Here is a 24,634-nt window from a genome sequence, read left to right as displayed (position 1 = left end):
CTCCACTCCCCCATCCCTCTCGCCCCCCCCCTTCCCTCAGCCCCCATTCCCGCCCCACCACGCCCCGCGCGCACGCGCAGCCGGTCCCCGCTCCCTCCCCGGCGCGCGCCGCCGGCCGCGGGGGCCGCGCATGCGCAGCCGGCGCGGGGCGGGCGCGCGCCCGGAGCGGCGGGAGGAGGAGGAGGAGGAGGAGGAGAAGGAAGAAAAAGAGGAGGAAAAGGAAAAGGAGGAGGAGCGCACGGTACGTGAGGGGCGGCCAGCGGGGCTGGTCCCTCCCGCTCTCCCCGAACCTGTCCGCCGGGGCCGGGAAGACCGAGGAGAGGAGGAAAAGGAAAAAGCTGTGCGGGGCTCGCTTGGCCTCCGGCAGCCGGCCGGGCCCGTGTCCGAGCGGGACGGGCCCGTGCGGGTCCGCTCGTGGCTCTTTCACGGAGTCTGGAGAAGGGAAGGCTGAGAGGGAATGCCGCCAATCCATACAAACGCCTCCGAGGGTGCCAGAGGATGGTGCCAGGCTCTGTTCCGTGCTGCCAGGGACAGGGTGGGGAGCAGTGGCCATAAAATAAACCACACCGAGTTCCAGCCCAGCAGGAGGAAGAGCTTCTGTCCATGGCGGGGCAGAGGCCTGGAACAGCTGCCCAGGGAGGGCCTGGAGTGTCCCTCTCTGGAGACATCCCGAGGCCAGCTGGACACGTTCCTATGCCACTGCTCCAGGGGACCCTGCCTGGGGCTGGGCAGGGGCTTGGGCTGGGTGAGCTCCAGAGGTCCCTTCCAACCCCAGGTGTGCTGGGATTCTTTGCAGCTGCCGATTTCCAGAAGCACGCAGCTCTGCTTCAACCCTGTGTGGGAGCTGTGCACTCCTCACGTTTTCCACTAAAGGTGGTTTGCAGCTCATCAGGGCTGGGGCACTTGGGGAATTGCAGAGGCACCTGCACTGTCTGTTTCCTGCTTTTCCTGTTTCCTGGCATCCAAGAGGCACAGAGCAGCAGAGCCTTGGGTTAACTGCTGTTGGAAGTAAAGTGTTTCAAGTGCTAAAAAATAATTTTTGTCGTGGGTAGACAGGATAGTGATGTGACTCAGGGTCAGATACTGAAAAATAATGAGCATTGCATGAGGTGCTGTGTCACTTGCATTTCTTGTTAAGGACAGGTGTGATCTGGTTGTAATGGTTACAGGTTATTATTGTGATAGCCACTGACAGGACAAGGGGAATGGCTTTAAACTGAAAGAGTAGGTTTAGAGTAGATAATGGGAAGGAATTGTTCCCTCTGAGGGTGGGCAGGCCCTGGCACAGGGTGCCCAGAGCAGCTGTGGCTGCCCCTGGATGTGTCTAAAGCCTGGTTGGATGGGGCTTGGAACAGCCTGGGGTAGTGGAAGGTGTCCCTGCCCATGGGACAAAGATGAGCTTTAAGGTTGCTTCCATCCCAAACCATGCTGTGATTCAGTGATTTGTTTGTGGTGCTGCAGTGCTGCCTGATGTCCACAAACACATTAAACCAGCTCTGTTTATGACACATCCTCATTGAAATGGACGAGGGGACAGGGGTGCAAGTAAAAATAAATAAATTCTCTGAGAAAAATTTTATCTTTAAAACCTTGGGAGAAAACACTTTGAGGGATAGGGAAGGTTTTGAAGCCATATTTTTGGGCCACAGAGAGCTGTGCAGCACTATGAAGGAAATACACGTTAAAAGTGCAGCTCTGGGCTCCCCAGTATAGGGAAGACACCACCATACTGGAACCAGTCCAGCAAAGAGCCCCAAAGTTGAGGCTTTTTTGCCTCAACTAAGGGTGTTTGATACACGAGGCAAGGCTGAGAGAGGTGGGATGAATCAGCCTGGAGAAGAGGAAGGTCAGTGGGATCTTCTAAATGTCCATAAATACGTGGTGGGAGGGAATAAAGAAATGGAGCCAGACTTTCTTCAGTACTGTGCAGCGACAGCACAAGAGGCAACAAGCACAAACTGATAGGTAAATGTTTCCAGCTAAACAGAGGAAAAAATACTCACTGCTATGGTAATTGAGCTCTGAAACAGGTTCCCTAGAGATGCTGTGGCATCTCCATCCTTGGAGATAATCAAAACCCAAATGGAAACAATCCCCAGCAACCTGCTGCAGTTGACACTGCTGTGACCAGGGGGAATGGACCAGACAACCTCCAAAGGTCTCTTCCAGCCTCAGCTCTTCTGCCATATCCATGATTCTCTAATGGAATTGAAGAAAAGTCTTTGGTTTTTTTAAAGCAATAGTTTTTTTTTCTCTATGCTTTGTTACTGTACTATTCAGTTGCTATAAATTAGTGAAATTTTTTGGTGTTCTTTTTATCTGCCAGCAGATTCAGTTTACTCTGCAGGTATCCTGCAGCATGGCAGGTGAAGAAGACTTCTTTTTGGAGGAGAAAAGATTCAAGCAGTACTGTGAAGACTTTGTTAAACATTCGCAGCAGATAGGAGATGGCTGGGAGTGGAGAACTAGCAAGGTAAAGCAATCAGAGTGTTAACTTTTAGAGACCCTTGATGCTCTTTTTGAGCTGTTGACAACCACCACAAGCTGGAACATCCTTTAACGACACATGAAACAAATTTTTCGCACAGCTGGTCTGAGACCATGATAGTGCATAGGTGTGTTGACATGAGGGTTTAGGCCAGTGCATGTTTTGAATAGGCTTGTGGATCTCTGAATCCTGGCCAAGCTATCAAAACCTTTTTTCAGCTGTGGGCAGGACCAGACCACGAATGTGAAATGTGAATGTGAAATTCAAGCCCTCCTACTCTGGGCAATTGCTCGTGGTTTTATACCCAAGGCTCACTTTAACCCTTTAGGCTGAAATAGCACATAGCCTTTATTCTAGATCCTTGGCTTAGTATTTTCATTACAATGCCTGCCAGTTGCATACAGCAACCAGAAGTATCTGCCACTATTAATGATCAGTTCTCATTATTTGCTGCTTCTCCATAACTTTCAAACCTCTACAATAATAATTACATATTGTTTCTAGGTCATTAATCAAAATTTTAAATAGCACAGGGCTAAGAGTAGTCTCAAAGGACCCCATTAGAATCACTTCTTTCATGATGATTTCCCCATTTTTTAAGCTACATTTGAGATCTGTGAATGAATAAATTTTCATCATATAGGATGAGTCAGATAAGTGTGGGATTATTTTAATTTTTTTTAATCTTCACTTGCGGAATCAACAGAGATCTTAGGGAATTCTGAGCGTGTATTGTTCCAACTTGTATGTTTATCAACCAAACATGTCTTTTGAAATTACACTGACAAATTCTGTTTTCTTTAAGAAAAATGTGTTTACTGTACATATTTTTTCACCTATTGAATTCTGTATGACTTCTGTTAGTTTGCTCAGGATAAGGTCAAACTAATATGGGTATAGGTACACTAATTAGCCAGTATATGTATTATGGTGTATAAATATGTATTAATACAGTATATAAAAATGTATTGTTAGAGTATATGAAGACATTGATACATGCTGGCTTTCTCCAGCATGTAGGTTTTCATGTTCTCTTTTCTGTGTATTCTTTCTATTGTAGAAATTTTTTTTTTTTAGAGTTTAATGGCATTAGTGGTTTCCCATGCTTTCATGAATTTTGTGGAGTAAAGTCATGCTTTTTCCAGTGTATGCCATCGTTTTTATGTATGTAGTTGTACATTTGTATTTGTAACCCTTTCTTCACAGACCATCAGAATTTCAGTAAGAAGGAGAACCTTGGACTTAGATTTGTTCTGTTTAGGAGTTTTTAAAGGAGTGCAAATATTAGCCAAGTGTTACAATGCACCCTTTCTTACAGAAAACCATTTGAAACTTTAGATTTCAGTCCAAGGCTATATTTGTGAGGATTTATTCAACAAAGAAAGATGCTCTGAGCCTCTACTGGGAATTTAATACATGGGTCAAAGTCTGAACTTTCTGTGAAATAAGAAGCTTTTCTGAAAATAGCAGAATGAGATAGATTTTTGTTCTCATATAAAAAAATTCTAAGAGGGTTGTTTTCTTTTTTTAATGGGCCAAGTTGGCGACTCTATGATTTCAGTGTGTGATAAAAACCTGGCCATGGAGACCATCCGTTTATAGTGTGGAGTCTGGGAAGAAGGGTTTTCCTCAACAAGATGTCTCAGTGTCTTTTTGCCTTTTTTTTTTAACCAGTATATGTGTTGTGGGTAGTTTGGGGCACTCTTAATTTTGCTGATGTAATGCACTTGGATCCCATTCCTCATTCCTGATGCACGTGAATAGACCCATTGATAGCAGTGAGACCACACAAGTGAACCAGGCTGGTAGAGCTGTGTTCCTGTGTTCCCGTGTTTTCTGTGGAGATTAAATTTAGATGATGAAATACTCATTGTTCTCGTGGAGCTGGCTCTTGGTGCACAAGCTCACATGGCCCAGGCAGAACCCTGTATTTATAGCTGTAAGTGAAATGTTCTAAATGATGTTATTTTTATAACGTGTTTTCTTGGTTTGGTTTTTTTTTTCCACCGGAAGAAAGCTGTAAAAAAGCCAGGAGCACCTCTACTGCAGGAGCTGGAGGAGCTGAGCTTGGGTGGTGCCATTAGGGATGGGTAGTTAAATCTTGCTGTGGCAGTCGAGATTTTATTAAAGCAAACGAGTCCCTGTTTTCTCTCTGCTTTTTGTTTGTTTCATATTTAGTGAGGTTAATCCAGGTAATCACACTGAAAGCTGCACTAGTTCCCTTTTGCTTATGATACAGCTGCAGTAGGAAGGGATTCCCTTTGCACATGTGTGGGATCAAGGTTCTGGCTAAAGCTTTGAATGATAGGGTTATAGAAGTGTACAGAGTCCAAAACACTGCCAAGTGCAACGGAATGGATGCTCCTCCTTCCTGCCTCCTCTGACACACAGCTATGAAACACAGAGGCTGCTGGCTCCAGGTCTCCATCCATCCATCCATCCATCCATCCATCCATCCATCCATCCATCCATCTGTGTTTTTTCATGGCGCTCACAGAACGCGAAGGCTGTGAAGATTGACTGCGCTCCTTTGGGGGGAAGAACTGGTTCAAGGAGCTGGAGGCTCTGTCCAACACTGCTCTGGCAAAGCTTGCTGTGCTGTGGGGCATTTCACCTCTGTGGGTGGCTGCAGTGCTTCCTCTGCTGCTCTTAGTGGGACAAATACCTGTGCAGGTATCTACTCCTGCTGACACCGTTGGGAAGCTCCACGAGGAGATACTTGAGAGGAGCAAGTAGACACTTCAGAGGGTGTTGAGAGTGAAAGAAATGGATTTTCTGTCACCAGTTTAGGCTTGGTTTTTCTTTCACCATTCTCTGCACACTGGATTCCTCCATGCACAGGCTGTACTTGGCTCTGCAGCCAGGACCTGCAGAAAATTTGGTGGGTTCATGCTCTTAATGAGATTTATTGAAAAATAAGACATGCAGTAGGAGATGTTGTGAGCAATGTAATTGCCTATGGTGTTGTTCATGCTTAAAAATCAATGGAAAAAATACATGTAGAGAGCATTATCCTTTTTCTTTATGAGTGAAACATGATCAGAACAAAGTAAACAGGTAGCTCATAGTAGATTTTGGAGGTACATATAATCTACAGTGTCTTTGGAAAGAGAGATCTAGTGTGTCAGTATAAAACCTGTGATGGTTTAAAGGTCAAAATAAATGGCATAAACTGTCAGCAATGACAGATTAACCAAAGACTTAAATCATAGTTAAATTTTCAGTCTTGTCAAGTAATTTAATGCTACGTTAATGAATTTTGTAGCAAGACTGTTTTGAATAGAATCCTTTTTCATCAGATGATGTGCATATGCTCTCTGTTTGTCTAAAATAAAATGTAATGAAACAGCTAATAAACCCCCAATTTATTTGTTTCCTTTGAGAAATAAATTCTCGACATGCAACTACTACTGTTCTTTCTGTTCTGTACATGCTTTCTCCCTTTCAGAGTGTACCTGTTACTAAATGTTTTCTCTCCTCTTGCTTCTAATTAAGAGAAATAAAATGTGCAGGTAGACAGGCCAGTAATGCAGGAAAGCTCCTAAACCTTTCTTCTGCCACTCTGGAGTTGTACAAGGGCCCTTTACAGCTGTGGACTCTGTGGCCTGGGAAGCAGAATGATAAAATGGGAACTGGAGAAGGCACAGCTTCATCTGTTTTCTCTTACCTTTGACCTCAGAGGTGATCAAGAGAAGGAAACAAGTTGTGACTCTGCATACATAAATTCTGAAGTGGTTTTGCTTTGTTTTGTTTTCAGAACTTTGTAAAGTTAGAGGGGGAAACACAGCAAAACCAAACCATCCTTGCAAGAGCTGGGAAGTTAATCCTGGCGTGAATGCATTGAAATAGGTTAGAATCATTAATAACGCCTTGTCTCTTCATCACCTTGGTGCACTGCCTTCCTGTTCTTTGGCACTTATCCTGATCCCCAGGGAGCAGTTGTCTTATTCCATTAATAGCTGTATTAAACTTTATTTTTGCTGCTCAGGTCTTTGACTTCCTTCAACACCAAGAACTGGTGTAAACTATCTGTGAGAAGGTGCTGAGGAGCACTGCAGTCATCGGTACCTATAAAAAGACTTGGAGCCTGTGCCTAAATACCATGCTCTGTTTATTTTCTAGAACAGTGAAGGCATTTACCATTTTGGTTACAGAAAATTTCTTTTTTTCTTTCTCTTTTTCTGAACACAGGACCTTGGTGATGGTTATCTTAGTAAGACACACTTCCAAGTAAGAAATAGACACATCCCACCAGACCTTGAGGAGAAAAACAATGATAACACTGAACCAACGTTATTTGCACATGTTGAAGTAAGTACAGATTTTTAAACTTTAGTGTTTATAAAATAAACAATCAAATCAAAAAGCACTATGCTAGTTAGTCCTTCCAGCAAGACTTCAGATCTGAAGTTATCAGTGGCTTTTAATTAGTTACCCTACAGTTACAGGAAAACTAATTCATACACCTCATTGAGGTGTACATCTGTATTGGTGATGAAAATTGGGAAGAAATGGAAAAGATTCCAGCATCCTTTATGTAGGTGTTATCCTCATAGGACAATATTTCTTAGCATGTTGATTCACTAATGTTAAGGAAAATTTTTTTGTGTGTGTGTTTGGAAAAAGATTAAACATCAAGATTTATTTATCTTAGAGTTAAATGTTTGTTAAAAGAATTAAGGAAAGTTTGAGGTTAATATTCATTTGAAGTGATATTTATTGAATAAGACTTTTATACTCAGTGGCTACTTTTCTACTGTGGAGCTGACTTAAGAGACTGAGCAATTCTTTGAAACTGGTGGCGGGCAATGAAATGGCCTTGGTGTTCCTGAAGGAGAATAAACATCTTTCTTCCAGAAAATTAAAACTGTTCATTAAACTCTGGTTGGACTGATCTGAATAATTATTTGCTTGTTTGAGTCTGCATTAGACCTCCAGATTATTGACTAATCAGGATATAAATGACAGGGATTCCCTCCCTTGTTACGTTGTTACCATAAATAAGAAAATAAATCTTGGATTATAATAGACTGAAAGCAATGTATTCTGTGTGTTATTAGCTATTGAATAGGTGGATGTGGTATACTTTGCAGTTACCTTTTTCTGCAATTCCTTTCCTTTTTTCATCAGCACTCTTGATTGCTTTTTTCCCCCCCACAGTGACTGGTACATTTAAGACTTTTCTGGTCTGAAATGAGTATTCTTTTGGCCTGGTTTCTGAAGGAAATGGCACTTAAAACAATTGTGCTATTAGTCTGTGATACAGTCATTTCTACTGATTTTTGAGCTCACTCACAGGTTTCAACTGCATTTTAAAGAAGGATAGATATCTAAGTCATTTAACGAATGGCTGAATTATTTTTCAAGTTTTCCCTTATATTGAATACTGGTATTGTAAAAAGAAGGCTGATATCAGTGCTTCAGGGGTTGTTATTTAATTGTCACTAACAACAGTGTTTGTATACTTCAGTCCTGACTTGTAACAGCAGATTACTGTTTATATTGAAAATTGCTTTTGATGACTGTGACCTTTTTTTTTTTTTAAGTAATGAATCAAGTCTTCATTACAGAGTGCATTTTAAAAGAACATCTGTAAAAAGCTATTGAGTCCTTCTTCTGGAAAGAGAGTGTCAGTTATAGAAAATGTCATAGAACAGACTTCAGAGTCTCTAACATACTGAAATGGAGTCTTAAATACACCACAATATTATAATAAATAATACCCTGAAATAAGATTCCAGGCCAAGCTTTGTGATTTATCAGGATACTGAAGTGATTAGTCCTTGAGATAGTTTGAAAGATTTCTTTGTTTTGAACCACAGTAATGTGCAGGTTGGAAGGAGCCTCTTTGAGAAGGAGCCTTTGTACCTGTCGTGTAGGAGCAGTAAAGATGAGGAGTGAAGCAAGAGAAAGGTCTTAGAAAATTATGGAGGGTAAAAGACCATAAAAAAAGAATTATTTTTTTCTCCCAAATATTCAGTGCCTAATAGAGATGGTGTCAAATTTACATTCTTCATTGAACTGAAGGGTAACCAGACTGTTAAAGTTATTTAATCTATCAAAAGTAGGAAAATGAAATTTGCTATGGATATGTAAAGTAAAGCTGTGTGTTTAGCACTAAGAAAGATGAAAATGGTGACTGTAGAGGGGTTACATTTTCTTCAGCACAGTAGTTCCTGTGTAAGATGCATGTTCTTTCTCACAGATAGTGAATGCTAGAGACCAATACCACTCTAATAACAATCTGTTATTTAAATAGGTGTTGCGTTTCGGTTTATTTTTTTAGTTTTAATACATGTTGTACCCATAAATCATATGGTATTATGGAATTACTGCAATGTGTTTGAATAAGTTATTGAAATACATTCTGATGAAAAGCAAAAGTTGTGGTCTTGGTAGTTTCTTATGGCTATATGCATTCAGTATTTATCTTTTTCTTTTTTTTTAAATGTAATACATTTTATTTTTATGTATTTGGAGTTTAAAGAAGCTCTAAATAAGAAATTAAACTCATTTTGGAAAAAAATGGCCATTGACTGATAGTTGCATATTTCACAATTTTCAGTTCCAGAATTACTGTTATGATCTCGATTTTTCTATATTTTGTCTCTGTTATTTGTATCTTATTGGAATATTTCCCTGACCTCCCCCAAGGTGTGGTAGATACGATACATGTGCCTGTAATAATATAATTAACTACGAACAATAAGAAAGGAAAAATACGGAAATTAAGATCTAAGTAATCAATGTTCATAGTTAGGAACAGCCATTGTTGACAAAAATAAAAACACTCTGTAGTGTGGAATATGCCAGGGCATAAGAGGCCAGAGGATTTTCCTCTCCTCATCCTGGAAATCCAGTTCAAAGGTTAGAAATAGAACATTAGTTTTGGCAGACAAGGTGAAAATTCAGAGGAAGATCAGAGACAGATTTTTGAAGTTGGGTGAAGTTACAGGAAAGTTATCCATAGTGAGGATTTAACTCCTGTGTAAGAGACTGAACCCAAGACACATGGAGAGGGGGTGATGTAGAATAAACCATAAATATGTCCTGTTGTAGTGGGGTACAGTTGGGATGATGAAACTGCAGAGAGGCAAAAATAATATTGTTCTACTCATTTTCAGTCTCTGAAGAGACACTGAAATCTAATGATACAATTAAGAAAATACACAAATAACCTGAAGTAGCTTTATTCAAATACGAAATTGATTATCAGTTATGATAATATCAAAAATGTGCTAGTCTTATGGGATGTACTGGAAACCTAACCAGTTTACTTGGAGTTTGTTTCACCTCATTGATCAGTATGGACAGTTAATGTTTCCAGCTTCCCCTCTCATTGACTGGTATCTAAATATCAGGAGCCTTCCTGGTGAAGGAGTGATGAATAACTTCATAATCTGGTCTTTTCCACAGAGCAGTCTGTATTGTGTGCTGGTTCCATTTATACAAGTTGTGTTTTCTTCTGAAAACCAAGAATAAAATTCTATGTGGGTTTCTTTCTGCTTATTTTAGATATCTGCAATAGAGAGCTTGTCACTTAGATCTTTGTTTCAGCCTGAGGAGGTAAGAAAGCATTTTTGGGTATAAATCAGTTGACCTATTTTAGGTGTCTCCTCTAAGAGAAGATGAGTCTAAAAGTGTGTGTTTTTCCTCAGGGGTGATCAAGGGAAGCTACACGGTTAACCAGGCTGTAGGTGCCTGCATATTGTCCTGTGAGCCCCATACAACAAAACGTGGCTCTGGGCCCCTGGGAGCTGTGGGAATTTGTGCTGGTGACTTCACTGAGGCCGAGATTTCACTTTGGTGGTGAAGCTCATACTTGGTTGAGGATTATGTTTTGTAAAGTAGCAACTTACAGACGGTTTAAGCAAATCTGTCTTTTTATACTTGGCATTGTCTCAGTTGTCAATCTGTTTATCTTAACGAGGTGCCTGGGGGATCCTGTCTTAGGCAGACCCTATTTGTCCATTTGCCATCCTCCTAGAAAAGGATTCACGCTGTTCCTCTGGTACACCATCCTCTGGTTTTTGTGGTTTTAGTTTAATCAAGATGTTCATTTCAACATCCTGATTGGTAAACAGAAACTACTAATGACATGTGACTGATGATAAATTTTAGGCCAAGTTGGTTGAGGATGCCCTTCTGACCAGTGAGATCAGATTCAGTCCCTTGGATATGAGCTGAAGAGCCATAAACCTTTTAGAGTCTCTTCCAATAGAATAAAAATAGCCTGAGATGCAAAGGAAGGGACAGATAGAAACACAAGGGCGCCATTTGAAAATTTTTAAGTTGCCATTTTGTTCTGGTTAAATTTTTATTGAATCAGTTGTTGTCTTTCTGAGCTGCTCTGACTTCATGCCAGCTGAGTGTCATCTGTACTTTTCCACAGACAGCATAAATCTTGTGTAACCACCATAAAGCGTTCTGGCTAATTCAACAACAATCTTCAGTATGTATTCTCTCTTGATCCAAATCAAATCTGTCCTCTCAGGACATCTGTCAGGGTCTTTATCAGTGAACATGGGACTGTGTCTTCTTTTCTGGCAAGGACAGAACAGTTACATACATTACTGCATGAATTGTTGATAAGGTAAAAAATACTGTGCAAGATTCAAAGTGAAGGTAGTTCTCCTGCCTCAAAGAGCTTACACTCTAAAAGAGTAAAATGGGAAAATCTGGATTCACTTTATGCATTCTTTTTGTTTTTGTTATTCAAATAGCCCAAGGGAAGCAATAACTTGGAGTAATAATTCTCAGTGTGTGGTTTGTCTCAGCTCCTCTGGGTATTGCAGAAGAAGTGAGTCAGCATGGAACCATTCCTGGAGCTGGAGCCATTGCCACTTTGTACGGGAGTGGGCAGGTTGGGAATGCTGAGAGTCTGTTCATACCTGATACTGCCTTTGGAAAATGAGCGCTGAACCCCAGCAAACACGCTGGCGAAGTTATGCGTTTGCTGTATCGTGGGCTCCACCTTTGCTGGCAGTTGTTCATGAGTGTTAGTGAAGATTTGCCTGATGGGGGATGTGGGAACGAGTCTGACATCTTTCTTAAACGTCCTAATTCCATAATTTGCTGTTCAGCTGTGCTTCTAAGTTTGTAGCAAATAGAAAATTACAATTTTTAGCAATTATTAATCATTTTTTCTCTAAACGCATCCAGTATTTTTACAGTTGGGAACAAGTCTTTTTTCTTTTTTCTGTGCAAAAATAAATAAGATGAATACAGTGTAAACATTTGCATAACCACAGTATTTGTTGGATGGTTAAGTGAAAACCCAGCAAACAGTGCTTAAGGAGAGAAATGTAAATACATTTAATAGAATCCAGCACTCACTGCAGGAAACAATGGAAGTACCTTAGCAAAGAGGGAGAAAATCAAGTATTACATACCTAAAACATCAGATTGTAGGGAATGTTTTGAGCTCATGAGCAGTGGAGTTGCTCATGTACCAGCACCATTTTCAAATGTCATGTCACAGAAATGAAACCCCAATGGAGACCTGTAAAAAATAAATCAAGAAACCACTTATGCCAAAGAGTTCTAAAGTGTGTTGCAAAACACAGTGAAGATCCTTGTGATTTTGCTTAAAAATGTATTAATCTGAAAGTGGAATTAGCCTTTATTAAACCGCAGGAAAATATGCCAGTGTGGATTTTATTAACTGTTGTTAATAAAAGGAAATGCTTGGCAAAATAACGGCATTGTTTAGAAATACCAAGGCTGGAAGAAACTTTGGTGCGGACATTACACCCCTTCCTTGAGCTGGAGAGCCCTCAGAAAAAGAAGAATGGTGACAGAAGCTACCTGAGTCCCAATCCTGATTTTGGGCTCCTTCTTTGATGGGATGCCTGGGTCTTCAGGGAAGAGGCTCAAATGCTTCTGCTCCTGTAAAGTTCTGGAGGCACAGGAAGTTTTTGTCTCCCACACACAGACCTTTGTGCATCGTTTTCTGCGTGTCGCGTTGGAATCCTGGCAAATCTTGTTAGCAGTAGTTACATTTAGTTTCCAACAGCTTTGATGACATGCTGTTGGCTTGACTGTCGTTGTGGGTGGTGGGACCCTGATCTGAGTTCTCTATCTTGCACATTCTTTGATAGCTGTTCTGTTTTACCCACTAATAACTTTCCACAAATCTTAGGAAATACATCAAAAGCAAGTATATAAACTAATTATGACGCTTTTGGGAGAGCTGAAGGACCACTTTTTGTGACCTCCAAAAGTGATTCATTTTCTGTTTAGATGTTAGCATGGGGTGATTTCTACTTTTTATCTGCCATCTTGGTATTCAGAGCTGTCACTTAATATTAGCAAATAAATGCTACATCAGACACAGGAAAAGATGCTCTAATTCAGGTTTGGTAAGTGAATGTGACAGTTTAGTTGGAGTTACCGTGGTTGAAGGCATGATGTCATTCCAGCAGAATGTCTTTCTTCTGCAGTAAATAAACATTCATTTCCTGTGGAGCACGCACTGAGGCTGTGGGAAGTGAAGGTGATTTTTCCAGAATCTGGACTTTGAGAGAGCAGTAATACCAGTGACAAAACTATTTATAAGCTCATCCTTTTATCCTGGTGATCCTGTGTTTTAGATATTAAGAAGGGGTATTGTTGTTTTGTTTCCATTTAGTGCATTTTCTCATGACATCCAGAAAGGTGTTTTGAAAAATGTGTGTGGTGGTTTTTTAGAGCATCTAGACAAGATCAAAATCAGAGTAAAGTATTTACACTTTTTAAATTCTTCAAGTTAAAATTTAATTAAATAATTCTAGTTTGATTTAATGTCATAAATATACATTCTGGTGGGGTTTCGTTGTGCAGTAAGTCATTATTATGAGATTGTAAGAAATAATTTTTAAAAATTGTGCCAGAGTGGACTTGAACTGTGGTTGTCTTCCCACAGAAGATGAACTGTGTGTAATTGCATATACAGCAGCAGTATCAGAGATGTGTAGGCCACACAGTCACTCACCTACGTGGGTTGTGTGCTTCCCCTCTCAACTTGATGGGTTAATATGATTTTTTACAAGTCTTGGCGACTCTTCCATCAAATGTTTGGATGCTTGGCATGTCTTGATAGCTGGGCAAAACATCAGGAGATCTCAGCTTCTGCAGTTTTATCAATGGAAAGGCTTGTGAGAAATTAAAGTCTGTTTTTCTGTTTCCAATTTAAAAAATATTGCTGCTGTGGTCTTAATAGGAGAGACGGTTTTGAAAAAAGACATTTTTCCTTTGTTGTATTGTTCAACCACTCTCTCTCCCTCTTCTTTTCTCCTCCAAAAAATGTTCAGAATGAGCTGCCATGAATGGAGGAGGTACTGAACTGATGGCCGTGTCAACAGTGCTTATGTTGGCACATTTGGCCACACCTTGGCTTCCTTTTATGTTATTTAATATATTGAAACTAGTGCACGTTGTAACACAATACCACTGTGACATTTCCTACACATGCTGTATGCCTGGGGATGATGGGAATGAAGAATTTGAGGGGGTCTAAATTCCCCAAATTCTATGCATTTTAATATCAAGACATACTTTAGGATGCAGTAGAATGCAGCTCATACTGGTCATAGTTGTTCAGAGTTGTTTAAGCACCGAGGTACACATATTGCAAAAGGATTTTTCTCAAAAAAAAGCACATGCATTGAAATGTGATGTTAAATATCGTAGAAAGATCAATGTTAACGTTGTGGCATTCCTGAAAGCAAATCTCCAGTGTGTTTGTAACAACCTGACTGTGCCAGGTGTAGATAAATTTTATAGATAAATATGCATTTTCAAATACTTAATGACATTAACTCACAGACGAAAGACACTACACTGTCAATACTGTTTTACCACAACAGAAACAAAATCACAATCTGGTCAATTGTTAGCATTTTATTTTTAATGGTGAACCTCAAAACACTTCACGTTTCCAGCCTTGCATATATGCCTGCCTTTGTTTCTCTTAAATTAAATTGTACTGGTTCAATGTTACGCTCTAATTTTCTGGGGATGATGATGCTCATCTGTATTGGAACAATGCTTTTATTTTGGCCAAGTGCCTGTGTTTTTAGCAGTGTCATATGATTATCTTTCAGTGTGTTTGGATTGCTCGCCTTCAGCACACAGGTCGTGTTGGCTCGGAGTGAATATTGCAGATTTAGGGCCTCAGAGTGGCTTCCTGAGAACCAGGCAAAATGGCCAAACTTCCATATGTTGCTGCTTTGTGGAAAATTCATGGTTATTGTCCTTTTAGCTGTGAGGTCCAACTGTGAGTTCTGTTTCCTTCCCAACACCATCTCATTCTCATTGTCTCTGACCTCTCAAGATACATGAAAAAATCCTTTTCTCCCCTTTGTTACAAAGAATGGTTGTGACTTTCTGCTCTGGAAAAAGATGCAGTCTCATACTTTTTTTTCCCCCTGCACGATAAGGTTTTCCTTGCCATAAACCTTTCTGTTACCCTTATTAATTAAGAAGCTTACACTGCTGGGTTTGTGTTAATATTGTAAATAAAGCGATTTAGCTTTTTTGTTGCGATCAGAATGTGACGTTTCTTAAGAAAATTATAGACTTATATTGTGTTATCAGTGTGTGATTTTGAGGTCAGGTCCTTTCTAGATATAACTAAAGAGCATCGAAGTTCACTGAGACTTAGGAACTTGTAGTGCTGGGAAATGTGTTCTAGAGTTAGAAATTATTTTTCATGAATCATAAAAATAACTTACCTTTCCCCACATAGACCAACACACAGAGAGGAGACACCGCTTTTTTACTTTGTAGGAGTCAAGACTTAATATGTATAGTTTAAAAGCTTGTCTATATATAAAGTATGTATATAACATAAGACTTTTCTCATACTGCAGTGGTACTCAACATGATGCTGCCAATGCAGAGTGTTAAAATTTGGTACTAATGAGATTATGAATGCCCCAATTTCAAAATTTCTATTCTGGTTTACAGCAGAAATTAATTTGGTTCTGTCAATTTATATGAGACAGGTGTTTTCCTGAATGAGCAAGACAATAGATCATTAATACAGAGCAGGTTTTTTTCACTTGAATTCAGCTTGTTAATGTTGTGTAATCTTTCTGCCCTGGTTTGCCAAGGACTAGTTCAGGCAGCACTTGGACGTGCTCACTGACTTATTTAAATGAGACTCGCTTCTACTGAGTGCAAGATACTGAGAGCACATCCTGAGCACAGGGGACATTAATGCTTGGGAGTGGAAAATACACTGTGGGCATAAACGGGTGTCTGTAATGGGGAGTATTTAGCTTAATGGGTGGCTTTCTCATGATGATCTGTGGTGGTAGCAATGAAAATGAGTTATTTGAGTTGACTCAAACATCTCTTACCACCATTTTGCTCTGAATTCTGAGGAAGGTATAATGCCATGCACTAAATAAGATTTAAGTTTGCTGTTTGAAGAGGAAAACAATAAAGTGTAAGAACTCATTGTGATCATGAGATAAGACGTTTTTCTCGGATAAGTGATGAACAAAGTTGTGGAAAGGCAGATGTGTCTAGTATGGGAGAGAGAAATCTGAGAGACAAAAGACTTGTGCTGTAGGTCATACTTTATAACATAAGCTTTGTGTCCATCTAGTGATTTTTGTAATATGATCATTAGTGTTTCCATCTGTATTTTGTGTTTTTCCCTATTTGATAGCTTGCCAATAAAATTTCTTTCCCAGACAGCTGAACCTAGCTTGCAGACTGACAGGGCACAAAAAAACCCCCCCCACCTTCAAAGGAAAGCACATTAAAAAGCTTAGAAATCACCAGAAAGCGTTAACGGCTCTGTTGGCTGTTACACAATGGGATGCAGGAATTGCAATAATGTTCTCTTCCATCTGGTGCCTGCAAACTTGCTGTTTTCGGAGGCATTCACTGCTGTAGCAAACTGTTCACTTATTCATTCTTGTGTAGTTGCCCGTGATTCTTTGGAAAAGACTTAGGTTGAAAGCGGCTCAGTTCTTTGTTGCAGAAGTGCTCAGTGTCAAACATATTACAAGAAGATGTCAGTCCAAATGCAAATATCATCAGCTCTCAAAGCCTCTCCGCATGTTGTGTATATTTGGAATGTGCTGTGAAGGTGTAGTCCCAGGAGCGAGGGTCTTGACTGACAATACTTAAAGGAAAATCATGCGATATCTGTGCCAAAACGTCTATCTCAGGCTGAAATTTCAATTTCCGCTTTAAATTTCCTGGCTTGTGTTAGCTAACATTACAGCCTTGGTTTTCCTTCTTTTCTTAGGATCTGTGTGGTTATTTTCTTTGTTGCATCTGGACTGGTTAATTTTCAGGACGGTGAGATAGCAACTGACTGGAAGGTGTTACTGTGAGAGGGAGGAATGGTTTAAGGAACTAAAACAAGTGAAGACACAGTTCTTATTGCCAGACCATGAGATAAAGGAGTTCATACATAATTTTTGAGCACAAACCGTGAAAAAATGTCCAACTCTTGGTCCTCCCTGAACATCTGAAGTAACTATGTTCATACAGCAACAGTCTTTGGTGATGTTTGTAGTGAGATGGGCTAGCCATCACCTATCATACATTATCCTACCCCAGAATTTAAATTTGTCTCTTCAGTCCTGTGGTATTGAGCAAGTAAATGGGCTTATTAATAGTTTTCCTGAAAGTATTACAGGAATTCCCAGCATTCTGCCCATTTTAGTTGAATGTTACATAATGATGTACATTTATGGAAATCTTGTGTTGCTTTCAAAAATCGTGAGCAGAATTGGGGTGCGTTGAGATGACCTTGGAAACCTTCATTTCAGCATGTGTACATTTCCAGGTGCTGTACGGTGTGCCTTTGTCCTTTCTAGCTTTTTTCCTGGAAGGCTTTGGTGCTGCCTGCGCTGATGTGACCGTGGTAGTTGTGTGTGGGATCTGACACTGCTATAATTCCATGTGCTCTGGGTGCAGTGGCTCAAATACCAGCCACCAGATCTGCTCTTGAGGGCCTCAGGGCTTTTAGGATGAAAGCTTAGCTCTCAAAGGCAGGTATGTGGGAGCCAGTGGTTATGCCTCTTTTTGACTCAATTCCTTTGCAAATGCTCTGGAGATCACTGTAGAGTCAGTCTGTTGGTCACCACAGTGTGCTTTTGAGGTCGTTTGCCAGTTCTTTTGTGCTTTTGAGTATCTCTAAATAAAGATCTTATCTGCTTGAGTTCAGCCAGCAGCTGTGCAGATGTGGGCTGGATAGATGGTCATGGCAACCTTAAAAACCAGTTATTTCTTCCCCAGCTAAGTTGGAATTTCAGCTCTGATTAAATGAATCTGAATTAAGTGTCTAGCTTAAGCAAACTGAATTCCATCTTTCAGCTTTTTTAGTGCTTCAGTTAGTGCTTGTGAAACGTTTGTTTTCCTTCCTGTATGCTCAGTGAAATCCATACTTCTGGGATGTTAGTAGGTAATACTGATCTTTTTGGAAGGGAGGTGTGTCAGAAGAATTAAGTGTTGTTATTTGGGCCATGCAATTTCCAGCAGTTCTGGAGCTTGAGGCGGGTGTCTGAACTGACCTGGTCCTTGGCAGCAGTGGGTCCTTTGCCTCTCTTCAGCAGAAGCTTCTGAGCACAAGACGCTTGGGAAAAATCAGGCCACATAGGCACTTAAAACAGAACAATGCCAATCCGAGTGAGAATCTCTGATTTTGAAGGTGTTGTCCAAGATTTTGAGGCTAAGGCAAAGTTAAGTGTCTTGAGTAGTTGCACAGGTTTGCAAGAAAGAACACAAGAGCTAGGAAAAGCTTTCTAAATGAAATCCTGAAACCAAGTAGGATGCATGGAATATATTGAAACATCTCCTTTGTAGCATTCTTGTCTTTCAGCAGAGTCACAGCATGTGTTCTAATGCATGTTTAATGTATGTTTAATTAGTCCAGTGTTTAAGATGCAGAAGTGCAGTTAAAAATTGAAGAGAGTATTGAGTCAAAATTTTGATCCCATGGTCTGGTATTGGCTAGAAATACTTAGTTCTCAAAAAAAAAGTATTACTACTGCTGTTACTGCTATCCATTTAAATACAAATGGCAGACACTCTAATGAATTTCTAACTTTTAAAATACTTCTAATTGCTGCCTTTTGTTAGATGCTTAATTTCAAATTCCCCAGGTCTTGTTCTATATTTTAGAAGGATAGAAACACCGTTGCTTTTTAACATCAGATGTAGTTTTTGTGTAAACCATAATTGCACAAATTTGAATTCTAAGAGAAATGTTAAACATTGGAAGGATGAGTCTGCAAAAGGTCTGCTGTGCTAAGGTTAGCAAGGTATAATACTTTTCTTTGGATTGTGCTAGAAAACCTGTTTTGATCTGTTTTTCTGTGATGTGTGCTTCAGTCTCTGCCCTTGCCCCTTCTTAGAAATTCATCTTTCAGTGGAGTGATGATAACCACATTTGAGCAAAGTTTTTTAAAGATAATTAAACTCCTGCAAGTTTTATGGAGGTAAGTGGCCGAGTGGAGGACAGGGCATGAAAGTTCTCTGTCTGAGGTAACTTACTGTGTGCCAGAGAATCCACACGACAAAGGCCTTTGTAAACGTCCCAGCTGCAGCAAGAGCCCTCTCCTTCCTTGGGCCTAACACTTGATGCAGATCTGAAGGAAAGAAAAATCAGTCAGACTAAACATTTCTAAGTAATTCCAGGTAATTCTGGGCTTACAGTATTTAGCAAGCAACTTGATAAGCAGCTTCAAAATATTTTGTCATCTGAATTAGAGGCAATACAAAAAAATAAATATGAATTGATTGAAGAGCTATGCTTGCATAAAAAAAAAAGACTGCTTTTTTGTTATTGATTTCCCTCCCCTCTTTCCACAAGTGGCTGTGCTTTGGGAAGATAGAGAGAGCATTTGATTAAATGTGAGTAAAGGCACCCTTGTATTCCTGGCACAATATGCAAAGTACATGGATATTAAAACCTTGCATTCTTTGGTGAAGCCCAGCTTACCTGTAGCTGATCAACATCTGTCCCTGTGAATGGCAGATTTAAATGCCTGTGAACAGTAAGGATACCTTGGCAAGGTATTTTTTTTTCCACTGTTAACCAGATTTGTGGTATTAAACTTTATTTCCTGCTCCAGGCTTTTTACCTCATCTACCAACTCTACTGATTTTCTTTGTCTCTCCATGGAAAGAGCTGCCACAGTAGGATCTCATTACAGAATTTTATTTCAAACCCATCTCTAGAAATACCTCTAAAAATAACTAGACTTTAATGTTCTTTTTTTAAAAAAAGTCTTTCTGAAGGCTGAGATAATACTGTGACAGAAATCTTGGTAAAAAAGAAGAAAGAGAAAAATAACATGAGTGGAGTGGTTAGTGATGTTTGTCAGTTAATGTGCTTCATTACCTTCAAATGAAATCCCTGTTTGGGTATACTTAGTTTTCTGGAAGGTCTTCTCACACTATTTCAATTAGCTGGTACTTTCAGATTTTGTCCATTGGTATTTTAAACTGTTTCTGAGAATTCACTTTGTTTTTCCAAGGCAGCCCTGGATCACAAATCTCATAACCATGTGTGAACACCTGTAGCAGGTGTTTGGTTGTCTGGTTTTTCAGCCAGGTCTGGGAATCTTGCTGTGATGAGCTGTTCCCTTACATGTGTGAAGTCCTTCATAAAGGACAGCCCTCCTCAAAGATGTAAAAAATACGTAATTAAAAAGCATAATCAGTTTTCTTTAGTGATTAAAGAACATTTAATGGCCACGCATGAATAATACAACGAAGTCCTTAAGCAAATCAAATTAGAATCATGTGCCTCAAAGTTTTTAAAATAATAATTATTAAGAACTGAACACTTACACTTTGAGCTGAACTTATTAATAATTTGTAGTCATACAGGGAGGGAGTGAATGGATGAATAGAAAGAAGCGTGAAGAGTAGGAGGGAAGTGAGCTGATGCAATACTTTGGTAAGGAAGGGGATGAGCCCATTCTAGTACTTTACAGACTTTTTTTTAGCAACTTCTTAATGCCAGAAGTCAGATTGCAAACAGTTTAATTTTCAGCATCAGGAGAGCAGAAGAGTGGGTTTTCCCTGCTTTTTTTGTTTTTTTTCTTTTCCCCTGTCCATTTTTTGAACTGTCTTTTACTTAAGTTTTCCCCTACCACTATCAAAAAACCAGATATTAAAAAATTTATTTTTTCTGACTGTAGAGTAGATAACAGCTATATTCAGCTGGTCCTGAAGCAAAATATTTCTTCTTAAATAGTATGAAAAATACAGAAAACTTCTTCAACATTTCTTTCAAAAAATAGGTTAGGGAAAATAGCTGTTGCAGGACCAGAAGTCAGTTTGAGAGGATTTACAACTTTTTAGTTTAAAAAGAACAGCTGAAACAAGTTTTGAGTGTGTCACTAATCGGATTTGAGGTCAGACTTGTACAGTTATTTTTCCCCACTAGTCTTGTGCAAGTGGCTTTTTGATAACTATGGCATTATTAAATTTAATTACTATTCTGGTTATTATTTCTAAAAATGTAAGCGTCTTTGGCATTTAACAGCTGATGGATTTTTCTCAGCAGTTGTGTTTCTTTATGAGCAAAGCCTGAAACTCTTTCAGACTTGGTTTTAGCATGTAGTAAGAACTACAGAACAGCTGGCTTGAGGAAACAGGCTTGAGAGGATATATCATTAATTGATTCTGTTTAAAATAAATAGATGGACAATTTGAGTGTTTATGTTTCTTAATTTCCAAAGGGCAAATTTTAATTTCTGGAAAAGGTTTAATGGTTTTGACTGAAGCACACTTCACCTTTCTTCAATCAGATGTGTAGGATAGTCTGAGAAGCAGCCATTCTACCAAGATCATTAGGAAAAAAAGCAACATTTAGAAATGGCACAAAAGTATAGCTTAGGCTTTTTAGATTCAAGAATTTCCAGAAAGAGAACCTGCTTTATATATGGAAAATAGGTCTGAAAAGATGCTGAGACAAATACCAGAAGGTTATTGAACCCTGCATATAGCAATATTAAAAAAAGCCCAGGGAAAAGATTGCAGACAAAATTATATTTGACTCTGTTCACCAGGTAAACAGAAATAAATTCCTATTTCCAGTAAAGATTCAGACAAGGTAGGATGTCTGGTGAGGATGGTCTGATGAGTAACTACTGTAGATAGTAGATACTTCAATCAAGGGGGAAACAATCTTTGAGAGGAGATCTTGAAGAAGAAAGTAGGAAATAACTTCTACCCTAGAATTTCTGTCAGGTGTCAGAAATCTGTTGGGTTTTGGATTTGGTTTTTTCTATTTCAAAAGGCAAAAAGCTATACATTTATTAGTCTAGCATCAGTGGTATTCAAAGTTTTTGAAGGAATTATTAAGACTTAAGGTTGAATATGGAAATAGGATGGAATGCAAGGTGGTGTTACAGAAGGTAGTGGATGTATTGAACCATTACCTATCATTTGGCAAAATAACTGAGTTACAGGACAAAGAAAATTTAGTGCTCCTAATCCATGTAGCGTTTAGCAAAACTTTATATCAATGGCCCACAGGAAAGCAAAGCTGTGTGATAATACCACAAAAATTCACCCTCAGACAAATCTCGTATTTCAAGTTGCAATTGCAGGACAGGGAGTAGGAGAGAGTTAATGAAATTTGCTGATGGCAAAATATGCGGAGGCATTGTCAATACAGCAGAAGGTAGGAAATTCCTGTGGAGAGAACCAGAGGAGCTTGAGGACTGGCACAACAGAACCAGGATGAAATTTAGTGGTGCAAAGTATAAGGTCATGTACTTGGGGAGAACGGGTAAGGTAATGCTGCTTCAGAAGCTCGTGGCTCATTATCTGGAAATGACTGAGGCGGAGAAATAAATGGATGTTTTAGTTGATCATAGGATTACTGTGAACTGCTCATGGGCATGAATGAAATAAAGACAGGTTTAGGTTCTGTCTGGGTGTTGCTCTCTGATGGAGTTGGTATTAAACAAGGATGTTGAGGACTTGTGCGTCGTGTTGTATGTTTAATTGCAGCTACTCCCGCTGAAATAAAAATAAAGATAATTAAAATATAATAGATCTTTTGTGTTGATTGGAAAAATCAGAAGAATTCTTGTTTAGTGTTAAAAAAAGAAAGGCTGAAAGAAGTATAATTTATCTCTGTTAATAGATTGGGCAAAAAAGGTTTGAAATGCCAAGGAATGAAAAAAAAGCTCCTTAAACTAAACTATGATGTTGGCATGGGAATTTACAGTTATAAACTGAACTTGGATAAACTTGCGCTAGAACCAGAGAAGTGAGATGCTGAAATAGCTTTCCAAAAGGAGCAATAGTATCCTGAAGTCTGTTAATTTGCAGGTAAAACAATATAAATATAGAAAAAGCCATTCCAGGATGTTTGGTATCTGTGGTAACGAGATACTGACCTTAATCACCCAGCAGGTCCCTTGGCCTCCTGTTTCATAGATCACTGTTCATTTGTGTTGTCCATGGCTGCGGTGGAAGATGCACATTTAGAGTTAATGCCTTTGTTTATATGTAAAATCAGATTTTGCAAGGCTGCTTGGAGAGCAAGGAAATCAAAGCAGAGATTGCACAAGAATGAATATTTTCCCTGTGTGAAACAGGACCCTCATCTTTACATAGCTCTGTGATTCGGCCTAGATAAGAGATCCTGAAAGCCTGGGATCTGATTATGAGAGTGTGTGATCCTCAAAATCCCTCAGATTTTATTCTTTTAAAAAGCTGTCTCCCAGGTTCCGTTTTCATGTGAAGTTCAGCTAGGAATTTCTTCTTTTATGTCCTGATGGATTAAAGGGTGCTGCAAGGTTAGTAATTTATTTCACCTTTGCAGCCAAGCTTTGTCTTGAAACAGAGAAACACTCTGGTCTTTAAAAATGCCGTTTTTAATGACACACAATTTTAGATTATTCATAGCTTTAGATTTTTACCTTTTCCTTGGTAATCTCCAATCCAGCTTTGTTACCAAGAACATAGTGTTTTCCTTTCCTGGGTGGAATTTGTTTTCATTTGTCAGTCATTTGGTGTTGAAAAGGAGCAGAACTGACGGACAGTCTTCTCCAAAGAGAGTGTGTTGTATGAAAGCAGCAGGGATGTACAACTTGAGAGAAGTTTGGGGTTTTCTGGAACTCTGCAGGAGTGCTGCCAACTGGAGGGGTCCACAGGCACCTGGTGTAGCTGCTGAGTGGTAGGAAAACACCCTGGCAGTATCTGTGCAGGGTGCCTTAGCTGAGGTTTATACTGAAAAAAAAAAAAAAAAGAAGCTAACCCTGATGACAGAATTACAGTTTTATGTGATAAAATCTAATACTAATGTGCTCTTTTTAGGTTAATTTTGTCTGAGTGACTCAGACAGTTTGCAGTTGTGATTGGCAATCAATAGCAATAATATGAACACTGTCATGTTTCCTCATGGAAATGACAAGGCTCGGAGCAGACAGTGTAATTGTTTGCTTTTCTGCACAGGTGCAGATGTGATTGCACTGCTCTTTTTCAAAGGAACAAGTCTGTGGGACTAAACTTATTATGTAAAGGACCAGGGACAAAGAGGGAAATGTAAATATAAAATAGAATGGGCATTGAATACGTCATGCTAAACATTGGCAACTCAACAGATTCTAACCTTATACCTTAAAACCAAATTAAAATCTGTAATAACTTTTTTTTCACTTCCTAACATGGTGTATGCTTTTTCATGTTTTCTTGAGGCTTATCTCCATAGCTAAGAATTCATATCGCTATTTTTTTTCTATTTTACCTTAGCAAAGTTACATATTTCTATCTAGTATCTGATTTTTCCCTTTGCCCATTCCAAATTTGGCTTGGTTCTATGTCTATTACTTAATATCTGTAATATCAACAATTCCTTTAATGCCTGTGTGGTTAAGAGATAAACCAAGAAAAAATTAGTTATTTTAAGAGCACCTAATATTAATGGGATGAAAGCCACAGAAATTCTGTTGAACCATAGCAAAATGGAGCAAAGCAAGTACACCATAGCTGGTCAGTCTGTTTTGGAAAGCTGATTCCAGCCGTGTGTTACACACACATCATCTGTCATAATTTTAAGGAAATATATGTATTTTTAGTTTTTGTTATAAAATTCGTGTTTCTTTTTTCTTTCCTGTGTTTGTCTTTCCTCCAAAGACTGTATAAAGAATTGGCATTTTCTTGTACAGAGGA

At 39.3% G+C, this 24,634-nt stretch overlaps 1 protein-coding gene across 4 annotated transcripts in view; it reads left to right on the top strand.

Annotated features, from left to right (window-relative positions):
* Window positions 1-247: 247 nt before the first annotated feature.
* Window positions 248-24,634, top strand: part of ATG10 (autophagy related 10) — a 61,488-nt gene continuing 37,101 nt past the window's right edge. For 2 of the 4 annotated variants that reach the window (XM_048291863.1, XM_048291862.1), the window contains exons 1-4: window positions 248-745; window positions 2,327-2,473; window positions 6,680-6,799; window positions 10,004-10,054. In XM_048291863.1, the coding sequence (XP_048147820.1) occupies window positions 458-745; window positions 2,327-2,473; window positions 6,680-6,799; window positions 10,004-10,054 (606 nt within the window). In that variant the 5' untranslated portion in view covers window positions 248-457. The remainder of the gene's footprint in view (window positions 746-2,326; window positions 2,474-6,679; window positions 6,800-10,003; window positions 10,055-24,634) is intronic. The other 2 variants (XM_048291859.1, XM_048291861.1) reach the window with 2 other exon arrangements.

Source organism: Corvus hawaiiensis, chromosome Z (genome assembly GCF_020740725.1).
Source record: "Corvus hawaiiensis isolate bCorHaw1 chromosome Z, bCorHaw1.pri.cur, whole genome shotgun sequence".
Classification (NCBI taxonomy): domain Eukaryota; kingdom Metazoa; phylum Chordata; class Aves; order Passeriformes; family Corvidae; genus Corvus; species Corvus hawaiiensis.
This window is presented reverse-complemented; position numbering and strand designations above follow the sequence as displayed.